Source organism: Danio rerio, chromosome 19, assembly GCF_049306965.1.
Source record: "Danio rerio strain Tuebingen ecotype United States chromosome 19, GRCz12tu, whole genome shotgun sequence".
Taxonomy (NCBI): domain Eukaryota; kingdom Metazoa; phylum Chordata; class Actinopteri; order Cypriniformes; family Danionidae; genus Danio; species Danio rerio.
The window spans coordinates 26,874,256-26,896,252 of NC_133194.1; the positions used below are offsets into that span (position 1 = coordinate 26,874,256).

Consider the following 21,997-nt stretch of genomic DNA (forward strand, 5'->3'; position numbering starts at 1 on the left):
ATACTATACTATAAACACAACTATATTATGATTGAGAACACTGAAGTTTTTTTATGCAAGCAATATCTCTTTCAGCCATAGGACCTCTCTTTCTATGGGGTGGGTGTGTGTGTGTGTGTTCGGGGCTGGGGCAGGACACATATCCAACTAGTGATGATGACTGGTGTGTCTGTGACTGTGGTGCAACTGGGAATGTGATGATATCAAATGGAGTCCATTTCCATTGTTTGCCAATAAGAGGCAGAGTAGTGCATGTGTTCACCTGTTCACAAACACACCGATCATCATCTCACATTGTCCCACAACAACATTAAAATAGTGCAGTTTAGTGTAAAATTTTTTTATTTATTATATAGTCATTTGACAAATAAAATTTTCTTAAAGTAACGCAATAGTTATTTTCCCTGGTTGTTAGTTACATTTAAAATAATGTAACTCAGTTACTATTTATGAGAAGTACAGTGCTCAGTATATACAAGTACACGCCTCACAAATCTATCTTTTAAATTCATATTTTTAATAGGAAGCTATACAATATTATATTTGTGCACATATATTAGATTAGTCAGTACTGAAGCCAAATCTGGAGCTTATCTAACAAAATAACTTGCGATAATGGTCCAAAAACTAGTTAAATGCAATAAATTTGCATTACATGCAAATTTTAAAAAGAAGAAAAATCAAGAGGCAAATAAATGTAAAGATTTAGCTGAAATTTTGTAAATTTTAATTTTTTTTTGCAATATTTGGCTTGAATTTGATTGTATTATCTTTCAATTTCTAAATATTTTTGGTGACTAAAATATTATTTTAATAAATAAATCTGTTTAATAAATCTGTTTCGTTTAAATACACCAGAATGCATTGCCTATATTCACAGAGAAATGGATAAAAATATACATTTTCAAAATGGGGTGTACTGAATTATGCTGAACACTGTAACTAGTAATAATAGCTAATTACTCTTTTAAAGGAACGTGCCCAACACTGCTCACTATTACCAATGTTCAAGTATTGCTTCATTTTTTTATTTTAAATGTCTTTCTGCCATGGTGATACATTTGACTATCCTTGCTATATAAAATATTATACCTTTCACTAACCAATTAAATAATGGTAGAGTCCATTACGTTATACTTTTCATTTAATAACTATTCACTATTTATAATAAAATGTACAGGCTCATCTTCAATTGTATGTTTGCTTTGAATTTAGCATCTTGGTTTCCAATTCATTAACAATTTCCTTTAAAAAGAGGTTCAGAACATCTGTCTTTACAGCCTCAACAACCTCTCAAAACCTGCTTAGTCTCTGCTTATGAACTGGTTCAAGGAAAATCCTTCACCTGTTTTCAGAGGATGTAGGTCTTGATTTAGATGCCGAGGAGTTTAGTGACTAATCCTCACCTGTTGAGAGAGTGTGTTTATGTGCATGTGTGTGCGCGTGTGTGTGTGTTTGTGTAAGAGAGAGCGTGTGAACTCATTTTGCCCTCGAAGGTCATTATCCTCTGAGAGTTAAGAGGGGGTCATTCACCTGTTTCCGGAGATGAATGATGATTTTACTGGGTTGGGAGATGCTTCCTTCCTCCCTCGTCTTCAGAGCAGGTAGAGAACCTGTTGGGAGAGAGTGAGAAAATAGAAATCTCTCATTAAACTATACACTACTAAATGCTCTTCAGACAGGGTAACAGAATTCAATGGATGCTTGAACCGCTGAATAAGTGACCTGTTGAACTCTGTCCTGAACTGAAAAAGGGTGTAGCATGTGCTCTAAAGTCTCCTCCGACAGCAAATACACAAGCTGTCATTCAGCATTTGGCACTTGAACATACTCACACATCAGCTGACAACTGAAGTCTGAAAGTTCCAACACACAATCAAAGAATGAACCGGTGTAATGTCATTTAGAACAAAATTAGTAGTTAGAAACAGCCTGTATACACCTTCATGCAATTGGGTAGATTGATGATTAAACAATATATTGTATATTAATAAATAATGCTGGTGTGGCTCATTTTTTGACACGTACAAATTCTCTGGTTCAGTTTTTTTAGTTATGTCCTTTGAGGTCAGACCTATTATCTATAATTGTCTCTTTAAGAATTTATAATAGAGAATATTTTATATAAATCAGTGGGTTATACACTGGAAGGTTGTTTAATAGGAGTAAGTTGTAATTGATGTACACTTATGTTATCGTTTTTACATCTTCTTGCTGAAACTACCAGAATTCTCTAAATACTAGATTTATCATAGCGGTCATTCAGATCGTTCTTATGTAACACATCATATTGTGACTTCATATTTACATTAAAAGCTTCTATTTAGATATTAAAGGTGCAGTATGCAAGTTTGAAACCCAGTGGCTGAACTAGGTATTGCATTTCTGGATAAAAACAAACTCAAGCGCAGGTTGCCAGAATGAGGACAGGAACGAGTGATTTAAACAGTTCTAAATAAAAGCAACGGCACCTGTTAAAAAGAATATTTGCCATATTAAAAGGAGATTGTCCTATTACAATGATCACCTCAGGTAAACCTCTGCTGCTTTATTCAGTGTTAAATGCAAACAATGTGAGTTTGAATGTCATTTTACATTTATTGCCATACTAATGTAAGCAGCAGCAGATAGTTCACGTCAGATCTTGAAAATAAAATAAACCATCTGAAATTGAACTTTAGAACTAAACACATATCAGTGATTCAGCATGTACATTTAATAATGTTAAAGAGGGTTAATATGTATTAAATAGATTATAAACCTTACCATTTTATTAGTCAGTGCATATTCTATGCTTCTGAATGGCTGTATTTAAATTTCTGTCGTGTTTTGTCTGGTGCAAACAGCCAAATTGCTTATCACAGCGTATCTAGTTAATAATAATAATCTGCGTCTCATTTCGGAGTCTGCTACTGCAACCGGAGGTCGCATTTGGTCAAGGACGCATGCTTTCAGAGCTTTTCTGGGTATATGCAGGAATCCTAAATGTAATTTCAATACCATTTTAAGACTTTTTAAAGACCTTCTCGAATATTTTAAGACCTCGTCGCCACTTAAAGTTCTAATCAGCATCGACCTTTAACTTAATAAACAGTTATTAATAGACATATGAAGTTAAATAAATCAGTGAAACACAATCTTGCAACAGAACCCAGATAAGCTTGAAAGAAACAAAGCTTGAAAGAATAAATTATTTAGTTGTTTTCAGCGACAGTCTTCAGCCACTGTTTAAACTCGTCTTTCTCCAACCAGGAGTACGGAAACATACATTTTCCCGTATTGCCGTCTGTTTCGCTCCATGGTTTTTTGGAGAGAGTCACACATCACCTTCCCACATTTGTGGCAAATTACGTGACATTACCCATCGGGGCCAGACACACTCTGGCTCAAACCAAATCGCATGGATCGAGCATGCCGTTGTTAATATTAGGAAGATAATAAATATATTTATACTTTTTTTTTGGAGTCAAACACTTTGGACAACGCTTGAACAAAATTTAAGACCTCATAAAAACCTTTTAAAGGACCTTACTTTTCTCATAATTGATTTATCAACTTTTAAAACTTTTGAAATATGCGTTTTTCCACCAAGGCAACCCGGGGTGCTGAAATATACTTGGCCAAAGTGGCATTGGGCAGGTTAAAATGACCAAAACAAAGACAGCGTTCCAGCACGGTAAACACATTTTCAAAGCAGAATGACTTTCAGCATTGTTTTTTAGATAAACAAGTATGTTCACTTAGCATGTTTCTTAAGTGTGCTCACCTGTAGGGCTTCTCCATGGGTTGGTGATTTTGTGAACTTTGATAGGAGCACCAGCAAATTTGGCATAGGCCTTACAGAGAAAAAAAAAAAGAGAAAGAAAACATGGAATTAACTCTGTTACTCTGCCATGCCAAGCCACAAATAAAAAAAAATATCTTAAGCAACAGAGTGCAACAGTTCTGGTAGTAAACTCCCAATCATTCCTCCACAGAGAAATGGGTTTTTATGTAAACATGAGTTGTTCTTACAACGTACTGAAACCAACCGTAAATTATTAAAACCCTGGGGTCATAAAATTATATTGTAAATCCTGTGTGCTGAAATGGGCCTTGGTATTTTCAAAGCTCTTTTGTGTGTGCGTGTGTGTGTGTGTGTGTCCCAAATTGTATCCATTAATTTTGCTAAATGTGATTTGCAACTTGAGAAAAGTCAAGAGACATAATTCATGCAAACAATAAAATACTCAATAAATAAACAGAACTGTGTGTATACTAAATAGAGCCAGTCGCTGATGTTGCAACAGCTATAAGGTGTCTACCCAAGACACCGCAAATTGGAAATCCTTTACTCTTAGTGTCAAAACAAGAGCAAGCAGTGTTGGTCCATGACTCCTGAGGGCAAATTTCTGTGAGGAGGCCCAGTAAATAAAACCCCTACAATGACCCCTACCACTTAATCTGTTCTTGCAGAGCAGTTTCAATGTCAACAAACATCAGTGAGGGGAAACCATCAACAAAAGGGGAAAAATATTACAGTAATAACTACTAAAATAATAACCTACTACACAGAAATTAAATAGAGCAATTATTAAACTTATAAGACAGATGTGTCACTTCTCTGCTTAATATCTGCTAATACTGATTCTTCAACAGCCATTTAACTGACTATAAGAAACTTTGCAAGTACATGTCAACTTCAACTAAACCTAACCAAACAGTATACTTATAATCTAATGAAAATTAGTTGGCATGTAGATGCAATATAAATTAAATTCAACAAACAGACCATCAAAATAAAATGTGATTGTCACTTGTGCTGTATTTAGAAAAAACATTATTTATTAAAGGTTACTTATAGTCTATTGTCAGAGTGAAATCAAGTAATAAGTTGTCCATTGTACTTATATACAGTAATAAAATAACTATAAAACTTCATGCAAGAAAAAAAAGCACTTTAGACTTGGACTGCAAAATAAATTTTTTCAGTATCAATATCACAATGTGATATCTATCTATGCAGATGTGCACAAAAAAAATTTTTTTAAAAATTAAAAACTTGAAAAACTACACATTGCAACGTCAGTTTTTTCCAATATCATGCAGCCCTACTTTTGACATTGTATGTGCAAATCACTGTTATTAAAGCATAAGTGAGTTATTACAATCATTATTACTTTTATTTATTAATATTACCCATTTATAATTTTGTCATTATCACCTGCGATCTAACCTTTACAGATCGCTGGAGAACATTTACATTTACATGGACTACAATCCTACCTCCATATGGACTAAAAGTGCTGTCAGGCACCACACACACACCCGTTTCTATAAGTCTCCTTTGATTAGACTCAATCAGCGGATGCTGCTCATGGACTGATTACACTACAGTTAAAGTCAGAATTATTAGCCCCACTGTTTATTTTTTTCCTCAATTTCTGTTAAACGGAGAGAAGATTTTTTTTCAACACATTTCTGAGCATAAAAGTTTTAATAACTCATTCCAAATAACTGATTTATTTCATCTTTGTCATGACAGTAAATAATATTTGACTAGATATTTTTTAAGACACTTCTGTACAGCTTGAAGTGACATTTAAAGGCTTAACTAGGTTAATTAGGTTAACTAGGCATGTTATGGTAATTAGACAAGTTATTGTTTAATGATGGTTTGTTCTGTAGACTATCGAAAATGTATATATAGCTTAAAGGGGCTAATAATTTTGTCCTTCAAATGGTTAAAAACTGCTTTTATTTGAGCCTAAATAAAACAAATAATACTCTTCAGAAGAAAAAATACTATCAGATATGCTGTGAAAATTTCCTTGCTCTGCTAAACATCATTTAGGAAATATTTAAGAGAAAAAAAAATTAAGGGGGGACTAATTATTCTGACTTCAACTGTATATACGGCTCACTTGAGACTCTCATGGCTGAGTTTTGTTTACCTGTCTTTGTGAACATCACAATGCGATACCTCGCCACCTGTACTGACCGTTTGCCTGTTTATGGACCATGACTTTGGATTAGCCTGCATACATCTGTTTGCTTCTGATTGTGACTGTTGCTTGCCTGATTATTCTCAATATACCTAACCTGCGTTTGGATCCGCACTCCCTTGTCAGCATACCCATCACATTACATTACATCAGCTTAAAATCATTGAGAAAATGGAAAATGATTATATAAAATACCCCATGTGCGAATTACATGAAATGAATACAAAGCATTATGCCGCTGACATAAAAACTATTTGTTTACTGACCAGTCACCATCCAATACTTGTGCTTTTTTGGGAAATAAAACCTTTTAAAAATAATATTAAGCAATATTTTACAACAACAAAAAAAAAAATTATCATATCAGTCACTACATTTTCACAGTAGTAGAAATACCATAAAGTTGAGTAATGTTGTGGTTGGATCATCCAAGCATTGCTACATTGCTAATCGAGACATTTCTGTGGGTATTATCGAGTCAGTAATTGCTCCATCCAAAAATGTGCTGACTTGAGTTAGTGTCTAGAAGGGTCTTATGTTTGCCAGTGGGGGGAGATCAAAATCTGGATTCACTCCAAATTATGTTAGCAAGAAAAATGTTGCACCCAGCTGCATGAAATTGAACGGGCAGAGTTAAATCACTGTGCTCACGCTCAGTGGAAATTATGAGCCAAAACAAAGGTGGAGGAGGAAAATCAGATGAGACCTGAGATCAGTCTCTTTCTGAAGCATTTTTTTTCCAGCCAGTCACGAATGTACCATTAAAGAAGATCAAACGGCGGCGCTGCTGCTCTGTAAATTCCAGTGTGGTTTGTGGGTCTTGATTGCTGTGCTGAGAAGGCATTTAGCAGAAAAGGAATTCATAGTGTTATCTTTTCTTTGTTTATGGAAGAGTAATAGCATGTCTGTCATGGAAATGTATTATGAATTCCCAAAAAATACTATATGCATTGGGACAAAAAAAATAAAGTAATAGAAAATAGGTGGCTCTCTTAAATGGCTGCATGCACTGCTGGTAACCTGAGAAGGGTATTTGAGAAAAAAAATCTGGCTGCAGTTAAAATAATGCTCATGTTTTTCAGGCGTGTGCGCAAACCAGCTGCCCCATGTGCTACTGGTCTTAAAAGTGCAGATGATGTTAGAAAACATGAATAAAGGTTTTATGTTGCGGTCTGAACCAATGGTGCTCTGAATAACAAGCCACAAAGGGACACTTTGAGTAAAGGCATCTAATTTTGCATGAATAGAACTGTTTGTCAGCCATAAAAAAAAATGTCAAAATGCATGACTGAGTGTCTTGCCAGTTATTTATAAAAAATTGCAACAATACATCATGATGGATGGAAAAGCAGGTGTATAGATAAACAATGGAAAGACAGACAGATGAACTGATGGACAAAAGATGAAGGATGCATGGACAAACAATCGATGAAGAGATGCTTGGATGAATATTGGGTGGAATGAAAAGACAGATGGATAAATAGACAAATCAATAGATGATAGACAAACAGTGGTTGCATGAGCAATCAATGGTTAGATAGGCAGATGAAAAATAAATAGGTGAAGTATTGTGTGACAACCTATCAATGGATCATGGATAAATGAATGAGGTTGGACAAAGAATGGATGGACGAATGAATAAGGTGGGACAAAGGATGGATGGATGAATGTATATGGTGAGACAAAGCATGGATGGATGAATGAATATGGTTGGACAAAGGATGGATGGATGGATGGATGGAAATGGTCGGACAAAGGATGGATGGATGGATATGGTTGGACATTGGATGGATGGATGGATGGATGAATGAATATGGTTGGACAAAGAATGAATGGAAGGATGAATGAATGAAGTATGGATGGATAAATGGATGGATATGGTCGGACAAAGGATAAATGGATGGGGTATGCTTGAGCGAAGGATGGATGAATGAATATGGTTGGACAAAGGTTGGATGGATGGATGAATGAATATGATTGGGTAAAGGATAAATGGATGGATGAATATGGTTGGACAAAGAATTGATGGATGGATAAATGAATATGGTTGGGTAAAGGATACATGGATAGATGAATATGGTTGGACAAAGAATTGATGGATGGATGAATGAATGTGGTGGGACAGGATGGATGGATAGATGAATATGGTTGGACAAATAATATATGGATGGAAAAATAAATATGACAGGACAGGACAGGATGGATGGATGGATAGATGGATGGATGGATGAATATTGTTGGACAATGGGTGGATGAATATGGTTGGACAATGGATGGATGAATATGGTTAGACAATGGATGAATGAATATGGTTAGACATTGGATCGATGGATGAATAGGGTTTGATAATGGATGTATGCATGGATGAATGAATAAGGTTGGACAAAGAATGGATGAATGAAAATGGTTGGAAGGAAGGATGGATGGTCGGATGGATAGATGAAGTATAAATTAAGCACAGTTGGATGATGTATTGTTGAACGAAAGATGGATGGATGGACAAATTCTGGTTGGACGAAGGATGGATGAATGGACCGACGAAGAATGGATATACGAAGGAAGAATAGGTAAACAAAAGTAGGAAAATGATGGATGGACGAATAGATGGATGGAAAAGCAATGGATGGATTAAAGATGAATGGGTGGATGGAATGAAAGACAGGTTAACAAACAGATGGGCATTGAACAATCAATTGATGCATGTAAACTTTGATAAATAATGAATAGATGAAGGTATTGGACAAAAATAAATGGATGGGTGGATGAATGAAAAATAAAAATAGATTATATGTGAATAAATTGGTGAACAACAGACTGATAGACCAACAAATGAACAACAACTGAAAAAAGACATGGATGGATGGGTGGACTGGGAAAGGACTATGATGAAATGATGATTGGATGGATTGAAACAATAGACTGCTGATTGGAAAGACAGATGGAGAAATGGTTAGAGGAATAGACAATAGATACAGACAAATATCTTTATCTGTATGGACGAAAATCTTGGATGGATGGAAGGTGAACAACAATACAACTAAATGAACTAATGGCAGAAATCAAGACAGAACCACAGCTATGTATTTTTAATTATATTTTAGTAGGGAATGAGGTTACATGAAACAGTGATAATAAAACTAACTGTTAATGAAAAAGTTTGGACTTCTCTGGCCTAAAAAAGCACAGTCCAAGCATAAACACACACCTCACATCTGACTAGAAAAGAAATGTACATTAACTAAATAAAGCGATTTTCAATGTGATGATATGACCACATTACTCAGTAAATATAGCTCTCATCCCCAGCATCTGCTTATACAGCTTTACTCAACATAAGTGGTAAGTGGAGCCTCCAGCCTCAATGATGACGCTTCTGTAGACACAGAAACCATAAACCACCCGTTCTACATGAAAATGTTTAGGCTAGACAAGAGAGGAAAACTGTCACCACACCAAAAACCTGCTGCCTCCAGCGTTTTTACCACCAAACCCAAATAAAAAAAGAAGAATCTAGTTAAGCAATCACAAAGAAAGGGTGAACGTATGACAATTTATGCTTAAAATAAGTCTGAATTGAGTGATTATCCTGGTCCTAAGGTTTTGTTTTCCTTCCTGTCATTGTGGAGACACACGAGAAGCTTTCGATTACTGTTTGTTTTAGTGTTTGGGGAGTTTAGATCTCCAAGCTGAGAGACCCTTCACTCCCACTAACCGCTGGATGTTTAGACAGCTGTGCCGGACAGCTAGATAATCCTGTCCTTCTCTGCCGTCATCCACACTGAGTTTACATAAACAAAGACAACTGATAACTGACACACATGGACACCAAGCACTCTTATTGGTGTCTTCATTGGTTCTTGAATAAAAGGGAGTTTTATAGGAGATATGAAATTCAGCATCTTTGTTTTCACAGTCTTTCTCTTTATGGTTATAAAGGTATAATATTAATGAATTGTCATAGGGCGAGGCAGTGGCGCAGTAGGTAGTGCTGTCGCCTCACAGCAAGAAGGTCGCTGGGTCGCTGGTTCAAACCTCGGCTCAGGTGGCGTTTCTGTGTGGAGTTTGCATGTTCTCCCTGCCTTCGCGTGGGTTTCCTCCGGGTGCTCCAGTTTCCCCCACAGTCCAAAGACATGCAGTACAGGTGAATTGGGTAGACTAAATTGTCCGTAGTGTATGTGTAGGAGCCATTTTTTGTGTTGTAGTGATTTATGTTGTCCACTAGGTGTCACTAACTGAAAACTATAACTGAGGTGCCTGTGTAAGCGAGGAAGAGCGTCAGGTATGGGAAAGCACACGGTTTTTGACCGTGCTACAGAGTAACGTGTTTGCTAGCCAGAAAACAGCAGTGTTTAGATATGTGCTGTGTATACATGGAGTGAATGTTATATTGACATGATAAAGAAGAAAGGAGAAGCAAAGATAGAGGCTTTGTTTAATTCACCTGCACAAATAAAGACATTCTGCTTAAAAACAACTTTAGCATGCATGGACTCTGATTGCACGCGTGAAATACGTGCTCACCCCCATTTCTGGCGATAACAGCAATGGAAGGCTGTTACATTAAGTCAAAAACCCCTGCTTCCAGTGATCTGTGAGTATAAATTCACGTCAGTGACAGCACTTGAACACATTTATACTTGGGACCGATAGCCATGTGGATCTCGTTTGCTGTTCCTGTTTGAGTTGCTGTGGATCTCGCTTGCTGATCCTGTTGGAGTGGCGTTGGACTTCATTGCTGTTCCTGTTGGAGTTGCTGTGGATCTCGTTTGCTGTTCCTGATAGAGTTGCATTGGACTTCGTTTGCTGTTCCTGTTCTAGTTGCGTTGGACTTCGTTTGTTCCTGTTGGATTCGCATTGGATGGTGATTCAACACAGGATTTAAAGGTACATTGTTGCAACAATAACTGAACTTAATGGCCATTTATTATGTGTGCACACAAAACAAGCGTAAATCCAATGCATTGGTTGCCAAAGGGTTGGACAATTTTTTGTACTGTATGGTTGTTCTGAAATTGTGGTAATATGGAGGAACAGCGTTTAAATGAGGAAGAATCTGCTGGGTCAAAACAACAGCTTTATGATGATAGTGAGCCTGAAAGGCAAAAAAGGCCAGTTAAACTTACCGCAAAGGCCTTATTGGAAAAACTGCAATCATTGCAAGCAATTAGGAAAGCAAAGTTGAACAAAGCAGGCAAAATAATAGAAACTATTAAAAGGTTGATGCAAAATAACAGAGAATATGAAAATGAAGTACAAAGTGTATTTGAAAATTTCAAAAGGTTATGTTTGGAGGCTCAAGAAGCACATGAATCTTTGTTGACTTTGTTGCCTGATAATGAAATTGAGAAACATGATATATGGTACAAGGCAAAAATGATTTCAAAAAACGAGTTTATTGAACATGTCAATTTATGGTTGTCCACATCTGACACATGTCAGGAAATAACTGAAGGGGTTACTGATGCAAATATTAATGATGAGGTCGTCCCAGAGGACAGTGTTTCAAATGTTTCAAAGGGTGCCACTAACTATAGTAAGCACAGTTCTAGTAGTAGTTCTTCTACTGCATCAGCTCGTGTACAGGCCGAAGCAGAGAGAGCTGCACTTATGGCCCGTGCCGCTACATTGAAATCTAAACATGCAATTGAAACGAAGCAAGAGGAATTGAGAAAACAGAAGGAACAATTTGAATTGGATGCTGAAATAGCAGCATCTACTGCAAAACTTGCTGTTTTGAGTACTGTTGGCAGCCAAAGAAAATGCTCACATACTGGTAGTTCTCATTCAAAAGGAAAGGAAGTTACAAAGAGTCAAACGTCAAGGGATGTGATTGGAAATGGAATTTTTGATTCAACAAGAAGAAAAATATTAAATCCACAAGCTACTGAATATGTACCAACAAGTCAACTATCAGTGGCCACAGTTGGAGCTAAAAACAGCAGTCCATCACAACCAACTGGCACTACCTCTAACTTCCCATCACAATCAGTTTGTGCTACTTCTAACTTCCCATCACAATCAACAACAATGCAGCACATAGGAGGATTGAACACTTATGGCACCAGCACTAATCAACATCAGGACTCAAGTCAGTTTGTACAACATTCCAGTGGCAGTATGGCAACACAAGCTATAAACCCTCTTCCATCTCACGATGAACCTCTTTTTGAGATTTTGAAAAAGCAGGAGGAGCTCACTGCATATCTTGTACATCAAGCTCAACCTCACACACTTCCAAATAGAGAGATTCCAGTCTTCAATGGTGATCCACTTCATTATGTATCCTTTTTGAGAGCATTTGAACATGGTGTTGAGGAAAGAACTCGCAATAAAAGGGACTGTTTGTATTTTTTGGAGCAATTTACCACAGGTCAACCTAAAGAACTGGTTCGAAGTTGTCAACATCTTGATCCTGAAATAGGTTATCCATTGGCTAAGAATCTTCTGAAGGAGCAATTTGGTAATGATTTTAAAATTGCTGCTGCATATATGGATAAAGCTTTAGGCTGGCCCTTGTTAAAGGCTGAGGACGCACAAGGGTTATATGCATATTCCTTGTTTTTGCGCTCATGTTGTAACCTTCTTAATGACATCTCTTTTATGCAAGAGCTCAACATGCCAAGTAATATGAGAACCATTGTAATGAAGTTACCTTTCAAGTTGAGAGAACGTTGGCGAGAAAAGGCCTGTGAGATAATGGATCTGATCCAAGCCAGACCCAATTTCTCACATCTTGTTGATTTCATCGAACGACATGCAAAGATCGTTTCTGATCCTGTGTTTGGATGTATTCAAGACAAACAACAAGTTGGAAGCAAAGCTGGTAAGGTATTCAAGGGAAACAGTTTTGCTACAAATGTTGTTGCCTCAGTTCCAGTTAAAAACTTGCAGCAAGGAACTCGTTTTGTGAGCAAGATTGATGAAAGCAAGACTTGCTTGTTATGTCAAGGCAATCATGTTTTGGAAAGGTGTCATGTTTTAAAGAAGAAGTCACAACGAGAAAAGATTGACTTTTTGAAAGGAAAAGGAATTTGTTTCAGCTGTTTGAAATCTAGACATTTAAGCAAAGAATGTGACAATCGTCTTGTCTGTGAAGTCTGCAAGCAATTGCATCCTACAGTTTTGCACATATATCGCAAATTGGCAGCTGGAATTCCACAGGCAAAGGACACTGAAAAGAGGAGCAGCATAGTCTCTACCCAAACTTGTGGCCATACAGGGGCCGGGAATGAAAAGTGCTTGCTTTCAATTATTCCAGTACAAGTAAAATCAGTTAAAAGTCAGAAAGTAATTCAGACTTATGCCTTTCTGGACCCTGGGAGCTCAGCCTCATTTTGTTCAGAGCAGCTCATGAATGAGCTTAACATTGGAGGAAAAAAAATTAACATCTATCTTCGTACTATGGGGCAAGAACAGCCTGTGTCTTGTAATGTCATAACTGGTTTAGAGGTATGCGGTATCAACAGTAATAAGTTCTTCTCTCTTCCTGAAGTGTACACACAGAAGAAACTGCCTGTCAATTCGGACAATATTGTAACGCAGGAGGACATTTCCAAATGGCCATATCTAGACAGAGTAACAATTCCTCACATTGAAGCCAATATAGGTTTACTGATTGGAGCTAATGCATCTCAAGTAATGGAACCTTGGGAAATAATAAACAGCTATGGCGATGGGCCATATGCCATTAGAACCCTACTGGGGTGGGTTGTTAATGGACTTTCAGAAGCAAGCAGTAACTGTGAGGATGAAACTGGTACACCCTCTGTTACTGTTAATAGGATTTCTATCAGAAGGCTTGAAGAATTGCTCCAAAATCAGTATAATCACGACTTCAATGAAATTGTTGTCGAGAAAGAGGAGATGTCAAGGGAGGATTTGCAATTTATGGAAATGATGAAGAACTCTGTCAAAATGCTGGATGGTCATTATAGCCTGAGGCTACCATTTCGTAGTGATGATGTTGTGCTTCCAAACAACTTAAGTGTTGCGAAACAGAGGTGTAATGGTTTGAGAAAAAGGCTTGAAAGGAATCAACTGTTGCATGAGGAGTATACTCATTTTCTGTCTGATGTTCTGGAGAAAGGATATGCTGAAAAGGTGCCAGAGCATCAATTAGATCGTGATGATGGAAAGGTTTGGTATATTCCTCATCATGGAGTATTACATGCAAAGAAAGGAACATTGAGGGTCGTGTTTGATTGTGGGGCAACGTTTAGAGATACTTCACTCAACAAACAATTGTTGCAAGGTCCCAATCTTACAAATTCACTTTTGGGAGTATTGTTACGATTCAGACAGGAAACCATAGCACTAATGGCTGACATTCAAGCTATGTTTCATCAGGTCAAGGTAGCAGAAGATGATGTGGATTTTCTTCGGTTTTTATGGTGGTCTGATGGAAACTTGAAGCAGGAAGTCACTACATATAGAATGATAGTCCATCTGTTTGGAGCCGCGTCTTCTCCAAATTGTGCATGTTATGCATTAAGACGAACGGCAGAGGACAATCAAGCACTTTTTTCATCAGAAGTGATCGACACGGTCTTTGATTGTTTCTATGTAGATGACTGCTTGAAAAGCATCTTCTCAGAGGAGGCTGCTATTGCCATGGTGCAGGATCTTATTGCTCTTTGTCAAAAGGGTGGATTTTGTTTGACGAAATGGACTAGTAATAGCCGTAAGGTACTACAATCAGTTCCAGAAGAGTACAGAAGTAAGGACATCCAGTACTTGGATTTAGACCGGGACAAGCTGCCTGTAGAACGAACTTTGGGGCTCCAGTGGTGTGCAGAAGCTGACACGTTTCAATTTAAACTGCAGTTGAAACCCCATCAGTGCACAAGAAGAGGAATTTTGTCTACTGTTAGTTCAGTTTATGATCCTATGGGATTTCTTGCTCCTCTTATGTTGCCCGCCAAGTTGCTTCTACAGGAGATGTGTAGACAGAATCTGGGCTGGGATGAAGAAATACCTCCAGCTCTCAGAAAACAGTGGACTTGTTGGATTTCTAATTTGGATGAAGTGTCAGAGTTTCAAGTAGGCCGATGCTTAAAACCTACAGATTTCGGTGAAATCATGCATGCCTGTTTGCATCATTTTTCAGATGCCTCTGAAAAAGGATATGGTATGGTTACTTATCTTAGGATGATTAACAGTGATGATAAAGTGCATGTAACATTTCTACTTGCTAAGTCCAGAGTGGCTCCCCTTAAAACTCTAACCATTCCTCGCTTGGAGTTAACAGCAGCTGTTCTCTCCGTTAAAGTGGACCAGATGTTGAGAAGGGAATTAAGACTTCAATTGGAGAACTCAGTTTTTTGGACTGACAGTCAAACTGTGCTCAAGTACATCAAAAATGAAGACAAACGCTTCCAAACCTTTGTTGCAAATAGGGTCTCTTACATTAGAGATAGGACATTGCTTCAGCAATGGAGATATGTTGCCACCAAGGAAAATCCGGCATATGATGCTTCACGTGGAATGCATATCAAGGCATTTATGCACAGTAAGAGATGGATTGCAGGTCCTAGCTTTCTTTGGAGAACAGAAGAGCATCAGTTACACCCCAAAGAGCAAATTGTCGATATGCACGAAGATGATGATCCAGAGATCAAGAAAGATCTTAGAGTGAATGCTGTTATCATGCAAGATATCCAGAATGCCAGTAACTGTCTTATCACACATTTTTCAGACTGGAAAAAACTGAAAGTGGCAGTTGCTTGGATGCTCAAGGTAAAAAAGCTACTGAAACTGATATGTCTCAAAAGAAAGGAATTACTGTTACTGGAAAGGAATTGCAATGCTTCAAAATCAGACATAGATTTACAAATGAAGTCATTCAAGGCAACTTTGGGTGGACAATTTTTGTCATTGGAAGACCTCTTTGAGGCTGAAATAGCCATTGTTCGCTTCAGTCAGCAGCAAGAGTTTCGAGATGAGATTCAACAACTGAAGCATGGTTCTTGTGGGCTCAAAAAGGAGAGCAGCATATACAGATTGGACCCTGTATTGGATGACGAACTCATCAGAGTAGGAGGAAGACTCAGAAAGGCAGCCATGCCTATCGAAGCCAAACATCCCATCATTTTGTCCAAAAATCACCATGTGTCAAATCTTCTACTTCGTCACATTCATGACCAATTGGGTCATTGTGGTAGGAATCATATGTTGTCCAAACTCAGACAAACATATTGGATTATAAACGCTAATGCTGCTGCAAGAAAAGTCATTTCCAAATGTATTGTATGTAGACGTTACAAAGGAAAGACGGGCGAACAAAAGATGTCTGACCTACCTCTTGAACGAATTACACCTGATCTTCCACCTTTCACAAATACTGGTGTGGATTACTTCGGTCCTATCGAAGTTAGAAGAGGACGTAGTACAGTAAAACGATACGGAGTGATTTTTACTTGTATGGCAAGTAGAGCGGTGCACTTGGAAGTAGCCTATTCTTTGGACACAGATGGATGTATAAATGCTCTACGAAGATTTATTTCTCGTAGAGGTCAAGTAGTACACATCAGGTCAGATAATGGGACAAACTTCATTGGTGCCAACAGAGAGTTAAAAGAGGCCATTTTTGCATGGAACGACAAGCAAATTGAAAAGGAGTTACTTCAAGTAGGTGTTCAGTGGAGCTTCAATCCACCGGCTGGATCCCATTATGGAGGTGCATGGGAGCGCATTATTCGGATGGTGAGAAACATTCTTTGCTCTGTACTTCGCCAACAAACACTGGATGACGAATCCTTTCATACCATTCTGTGTGAAGTAGAATCAATCCTAAATGATCGTCCCATTACCAAGGTATCCAGTGATCCCAATGACCTTGAAGCTCTTACTCCAAATCATCTGCTTCTCATGAAAGGCAAGCCTGCTTTACCACCAGGTCTTTTTGAAAGAACAGATCTCTATGTGAAAAGAAGATGGAAACAAGTGCAGTACCTAGCTGATCTTTTCTGGAAAAGATGGATACGGGAGTATCTTCCTCTACTCCAAAAACGTCAAAAATGGACAAAGGAACGTCGAAGTTTTAGTACAGGGGACATTGTACTTTTACTGGATCCTACTGCGCCTCGTGGCTCATGGCCACTTGGTCGAGTATTAGAAACCTTTTCAGATGATAAGGGCCTGGTACGAACTGGTACGAACCTGGTTAAAACCAAGAGTAGTATTTTAGAACGACCAGTAAGACCAGTAAGAAAGCTTTGTCTGTTGCTGGAGGTAAATGACTAATGTGGACTGTTACAGTCTGAGTCATGTGGTGCTTCAATATTTGTTATGGCTCCTTTACGTAATATTTGTAATTGTTATGTTAATTACCATAATCAATTAAGGGGCCGGTGTGTAGGAGCCATTTTTTGTGTTGTAGTGATTTATGTTGTCCACTAGGTGTCACTAACTGAAAACTATAACTGAGGTGCCTGTGTAAGCGAGGAAGAGCGTCAGGTATGGCAAAGCACACGGTTTTTGACCGTGCTACAGAGTAACGTGTTTGCTAGCCAGAAAACAGCAGTGTTTAGATATGTGCTGTGTATACATGGAGTGAATGTTATATTGACATGATAAAGAAGAAAGGAGAAGCAAAGATAGAGGCTTTGTTTAATTCACCTGCACAAATAAAGACATTCTGCTTAAAAACAACTTTAGCATGCATGGACTCTGATTGCACGCGTGAAATACGTGCTCAGCCCCATTTCTGGCGATAACAGCAATGGAAGGCTGCTACAGTATGAGTGTTTGTGTGAATGTGTGTTTGGATGTTTCCCAGAGATGGGTTGCGGCTGGAAGGGCATCTGCTGTGTAAAAACTTGCTGGATAAGTTGGTGGTTCATTCCGCTGTGGCGACCCCGGATTAATAAAGGGACTAAGCCGACAAGAAAATGAATGAATGAATGAATGACTGTCATAGTTAGCGAATTATCTTAATCAAATTATTGAAGTCGGTATTAGATCAAACAAGAAGTACTGCATTAAATTATATTTTTCTGCACCATGTCTTTAAAATATTGAAATTAATTTTAATTTTTCCCCAGTATTTTAAGAGAGATTTGCATCATTCAGCAAGTTGAGAGAAAAGTTTAATTTACCACATTCACATTTTTTTCGTTACTTGCAAGTAAGACACTATGTGTAATTTGTAATTTTGAATGTATCTCTGATAAGCATGTGTTTTTTGATGTCTTCATGAACCCCCCCTAGTCCATTCATCCCATTTCAAAGCTTGTTGGGTTGTTTGAAACCTTTGCCTCAACTTCTTATGAGAAATTTAAAATGGAATCCATGGGAGGATGAACTTGGAACTGAGATATCATAGGAACTATGGGATAAGTGCCTGACTGTTCGGTTAACAGTAGACACCAGTTAATAAAGTTCAAAGTTATGCATCGCCTGCACTACACAAAAACCAAATTACACAAAATTTTTCCTTCTATTTCACCTATGTGTGACAAGTGTCCAATTACAGAGGACACCACAGCCCATGCATTTTGGTTATGCCCTACTTTGTTTAATTTTTGGACAAATATTTTTGATTTATACTCCAAGGCCTATAATGTTTCCTTCCAACCGGACACAGAGCTTGCTATTTTTGGTGTTTCAGAACACTCCCTCACCTTTCCAAAACATCTACAACAAGCCCTTACTCTAGGCATGACTGTGGCCAAGCGGCTAATACTAAAAAACTGGAAATGTCCTTTACCTCTTTCTTTTCGAACCTGGCTAATGGATATGGCCTCCATTATCCACTTGGAAAGGCTTAGATTTATCAGGTCTAATTCCAACAAAAAGTTCTTTGCTACCTGGGAACCCTTTCTTGCATACTTAGACCTGAAACGTGGTCAATCCAATTCCATCACCCTTCATGAAAACTGACTGGCACACTACCTTATAGGACTTATAGGACTATTTAGCCGAATGTACGGCTAAACCCACATGTACGGCAATTCATTTATTTACTTGCCAAGTGTGTATGTTCTGAGACGATATTGTTTGTTGTTTTCTGTTTTACTTGAAAAACCTTAAAATAAAAGTATAAAAAAATAAATAAAAATAAATTACCCCTGTATTTTCAATGGAGTTTCTGTGCTAGCCTACTAAAAATGACGGTGCGTTGCCTGCATTTAAACGTTTTTAAGTGCTTCAACTTTGGAGTAATTCAATAATTACATTTTATAAAAAGCCAAATTAATTCTATTAAAATAGAATCAAAACTATAAAAAAATGTACAAACACTTCACAATATTACTAATGTAATATAACCACCTTTTTATACATCAGTGTGTAATGTATTACAGTAATGCAAAGCTCAATTCCCAGCATCATTTTTCGAGTTTAATCACAATCCTTCAGAAATCATCTTAATTTACTGATTTGCTGCTCAAAATCCATGTTATTATTCATTTATAATCAAACATTACTTCTGCCTAATATCTTTGTTGAAACCATGATACAAATGTTTAAGTTTGATACATTAAATTGATTAACAAAACTACACCCTACAATGTTTACATGTAAGTAAAAGCCAAAATTATTTCTTATATTTATCTTTATTATGATAATTTTTTATTTATTCACATAAATAAATTTTGAAAATCTGAAGAACCACTTTATTTTAAGATGTCTTCGTTACACAATAATTATAGTAAGAATAATAAGTATGGAGAATAACAATAGTGGATTTTGCCTAAAGGTAAACCCCACTTATTACAATTAATTATGCAGCATTTTATGCAACTGAACTACCCAAAACAAATAGTAATAAATTATTCATACTCAGTATTAAAGAATGACATCTTTAAAAAAATGTAACCCGCCTCAGATATTATATTAAATGCCATAAAAAAAAGTTTTATGGCATAAAAAAATGCCATAAAACAAAAGTTTTATGAGTTGAGAAAGTCATGAGGGCAAGTAAATACTGTTAAAAATATTAATTTTGTGATGTACAGTTAAAGTCAGAACTATTAGCCCCCTTTTATATTTTTTCCCCAATTTCTGTTTAACGGAGAGATTTTTTTCTACATATTTCTAAGCATAATAGTTCTAATAACTCACCTCTAATAACTGATTTATTTTATCTTTGCCATGATGACAGCACATAATATTTTACTAGATATTTTTCAAGACACTTCTATACAGCTTAAAGTGACATTTAAAGGCTTTACTAGGTTAATTAGGTAAACTAGCCAAGTGAGAGTAATTAGGCAAGTTATTGAATAACGATGGTTTGTTCTTTAGAATATCGAGAAAAATATAGCAGGAGCTAATAATTGTCAACATTAAAAACTGATTTTATTCTAGCCAAAATAAAACAAATAAGCCTTCCTCTAGAAGAAAAAATATTATCAGAGATACTGTGAAAATTTCCTTGCTCTGTTAAAAATAATTTGGGAAATATTTAAAAAAGAAAACAAAATTCAAAGGGGGCCTAAAAATTCTGACTTCAACTGTAGTAACCTTTCAATAACTAAGCCATTCTTGTAAAAATTATACAAGAAAAATAATAAGCAAAAAATGATTCTGACACTAAATGTCCTACATATTTAATTAAAGATATTTTTAAAATGTATTTTAGTTTGAAGCTTTAAAATAACATAAAATATATATTTCTATATTTTGCACAAAACACTGTAATTGTTAAAATGAGGAAATATTTAAAATTATGTAATCTATCACTATAATAAAATCAAAAATAAGATTAAGTTTTTGACAATGAAGTAACATGAATGTAACTGTATTAACATACTGTAGACCTAATTTAGTGTATCTGATCAAATTTAATCTCAATTACACGACTATCATTACCATAACCATCAACAATCGGACAATAGCTCCTAAATATTACTGGAAATTCAAATTCAATATCTAATGTACTGAATACACACAATAAAAAAGAGTCCATTCAAACGTGAATGGGTTTGACAGCATCTGTCAGGCGTGCTGTAAGTCACCTCATCTCTCCTGACCTCCAATAACAACACATTTACGGCATATACCGAAACACATAAAACAGCGAAAACTACTATAACATCCGACCAGATTTTCCCTTACCAGTACGGCTAAACAGTCGACGTCTACTGAAGGTAATCCATAGTCGCCTTTCCAACAGAACAACTCCAAGGGAGCAGCCATGTTTAAGAGACTTTTAACTGACTTTTAACCTGGAAGTATTACACTCTGCCGTTACTACTGGAAACAGTTAAGTTTAATTTGATATCTTTCTTTTTAAATCAATGAACAGGGAACCTTAAACAACTTCGTACAAGCCCCGCTTTTTACTAATACAAAACGCGAACACGACACTAATATCCAGTAATGATTGGCTAAATATAATCGCAAAATGTGATGCACCGACATGTGTTTACCAGCAAGTTACTCAAAAATTATTTTAATTATAATCTGACGTTAATTAAACTTTAGTTTCAACGTTTTAATGACACCATTGTTTTTTTATTATTATTTGAATGTACTAAAAGGTTCTTATTCTCAATGTGAGTGATTTATTTTTCCAATTTAATAAAAAAGCTACATGATTTTTTAAACATATAACGTTAGTAGACTAATGGTTATTTTTATTTTATTATTTTATTACACAATTCAGCTTTAAGTAAATACAAAAAGTATAGCATAAATTGCACCATGGCTCCTTTAATTATTAGCAATAATACTAATGAAATTTGAAACTAAACGAACTAAAAAAGAAAAAAATTGCCTAATATTACCAGCAGAGGGAGGCAACCTTCAACCCAAAAAAGTAAGCTAATAATACATTTATTCATTCATTTTCTTGTCGGCTTAGTCCCTTTCTTAATCCGGGGTCGCCACAGCGGAATGACCCGCCAACTTATCCTGCACATTTTTACGCAGCGGATGCCTATCCAGCCGCAACCCATCTCTCTGAAACATCCACACACACTCATTCACTACGGACAATTTAGCCGACCCAATTCACCTGTACAGCATGTCTTTGGACTTGTGGGGGAAACTGAAGCACCCGGAGGAAACCC

The 21,997-nt window shown here is 36.7% G+C and overlaps 1 protein-coding gene across 4 annotated transcripts in view; it reads right to left on the reverse strand.

The window, feature by feature from the left end:
* mtx1b (metaxin 1b) overlaps positions 1–21,997 on the reverse strand; it is a 41,762-nt gene that overhangs the window by 17,205 nt on the left and 2,560 nt on the right. For 2 of the 4 annotated variants that reach the window (XM_073930489.1, XM_073930488.1), the window contains exons 2-3: positions 3,767–3,836; positions 1,534–1,613 (exon numbers count right to left, since the gene is read on the reverse strand). Coding sequence is in view for 2 of the 4 variants with exons in the window: in XM_021467980.3 (XP_021323655.1) it covers positions 1,534–1,613; positions 3,767–3,836; positions 21,042–21,122 (231 nt within the window). In the remaining 2 variants the exon portion in view is untranslated. 4 annotated transcript variants of the gene reach the window in all.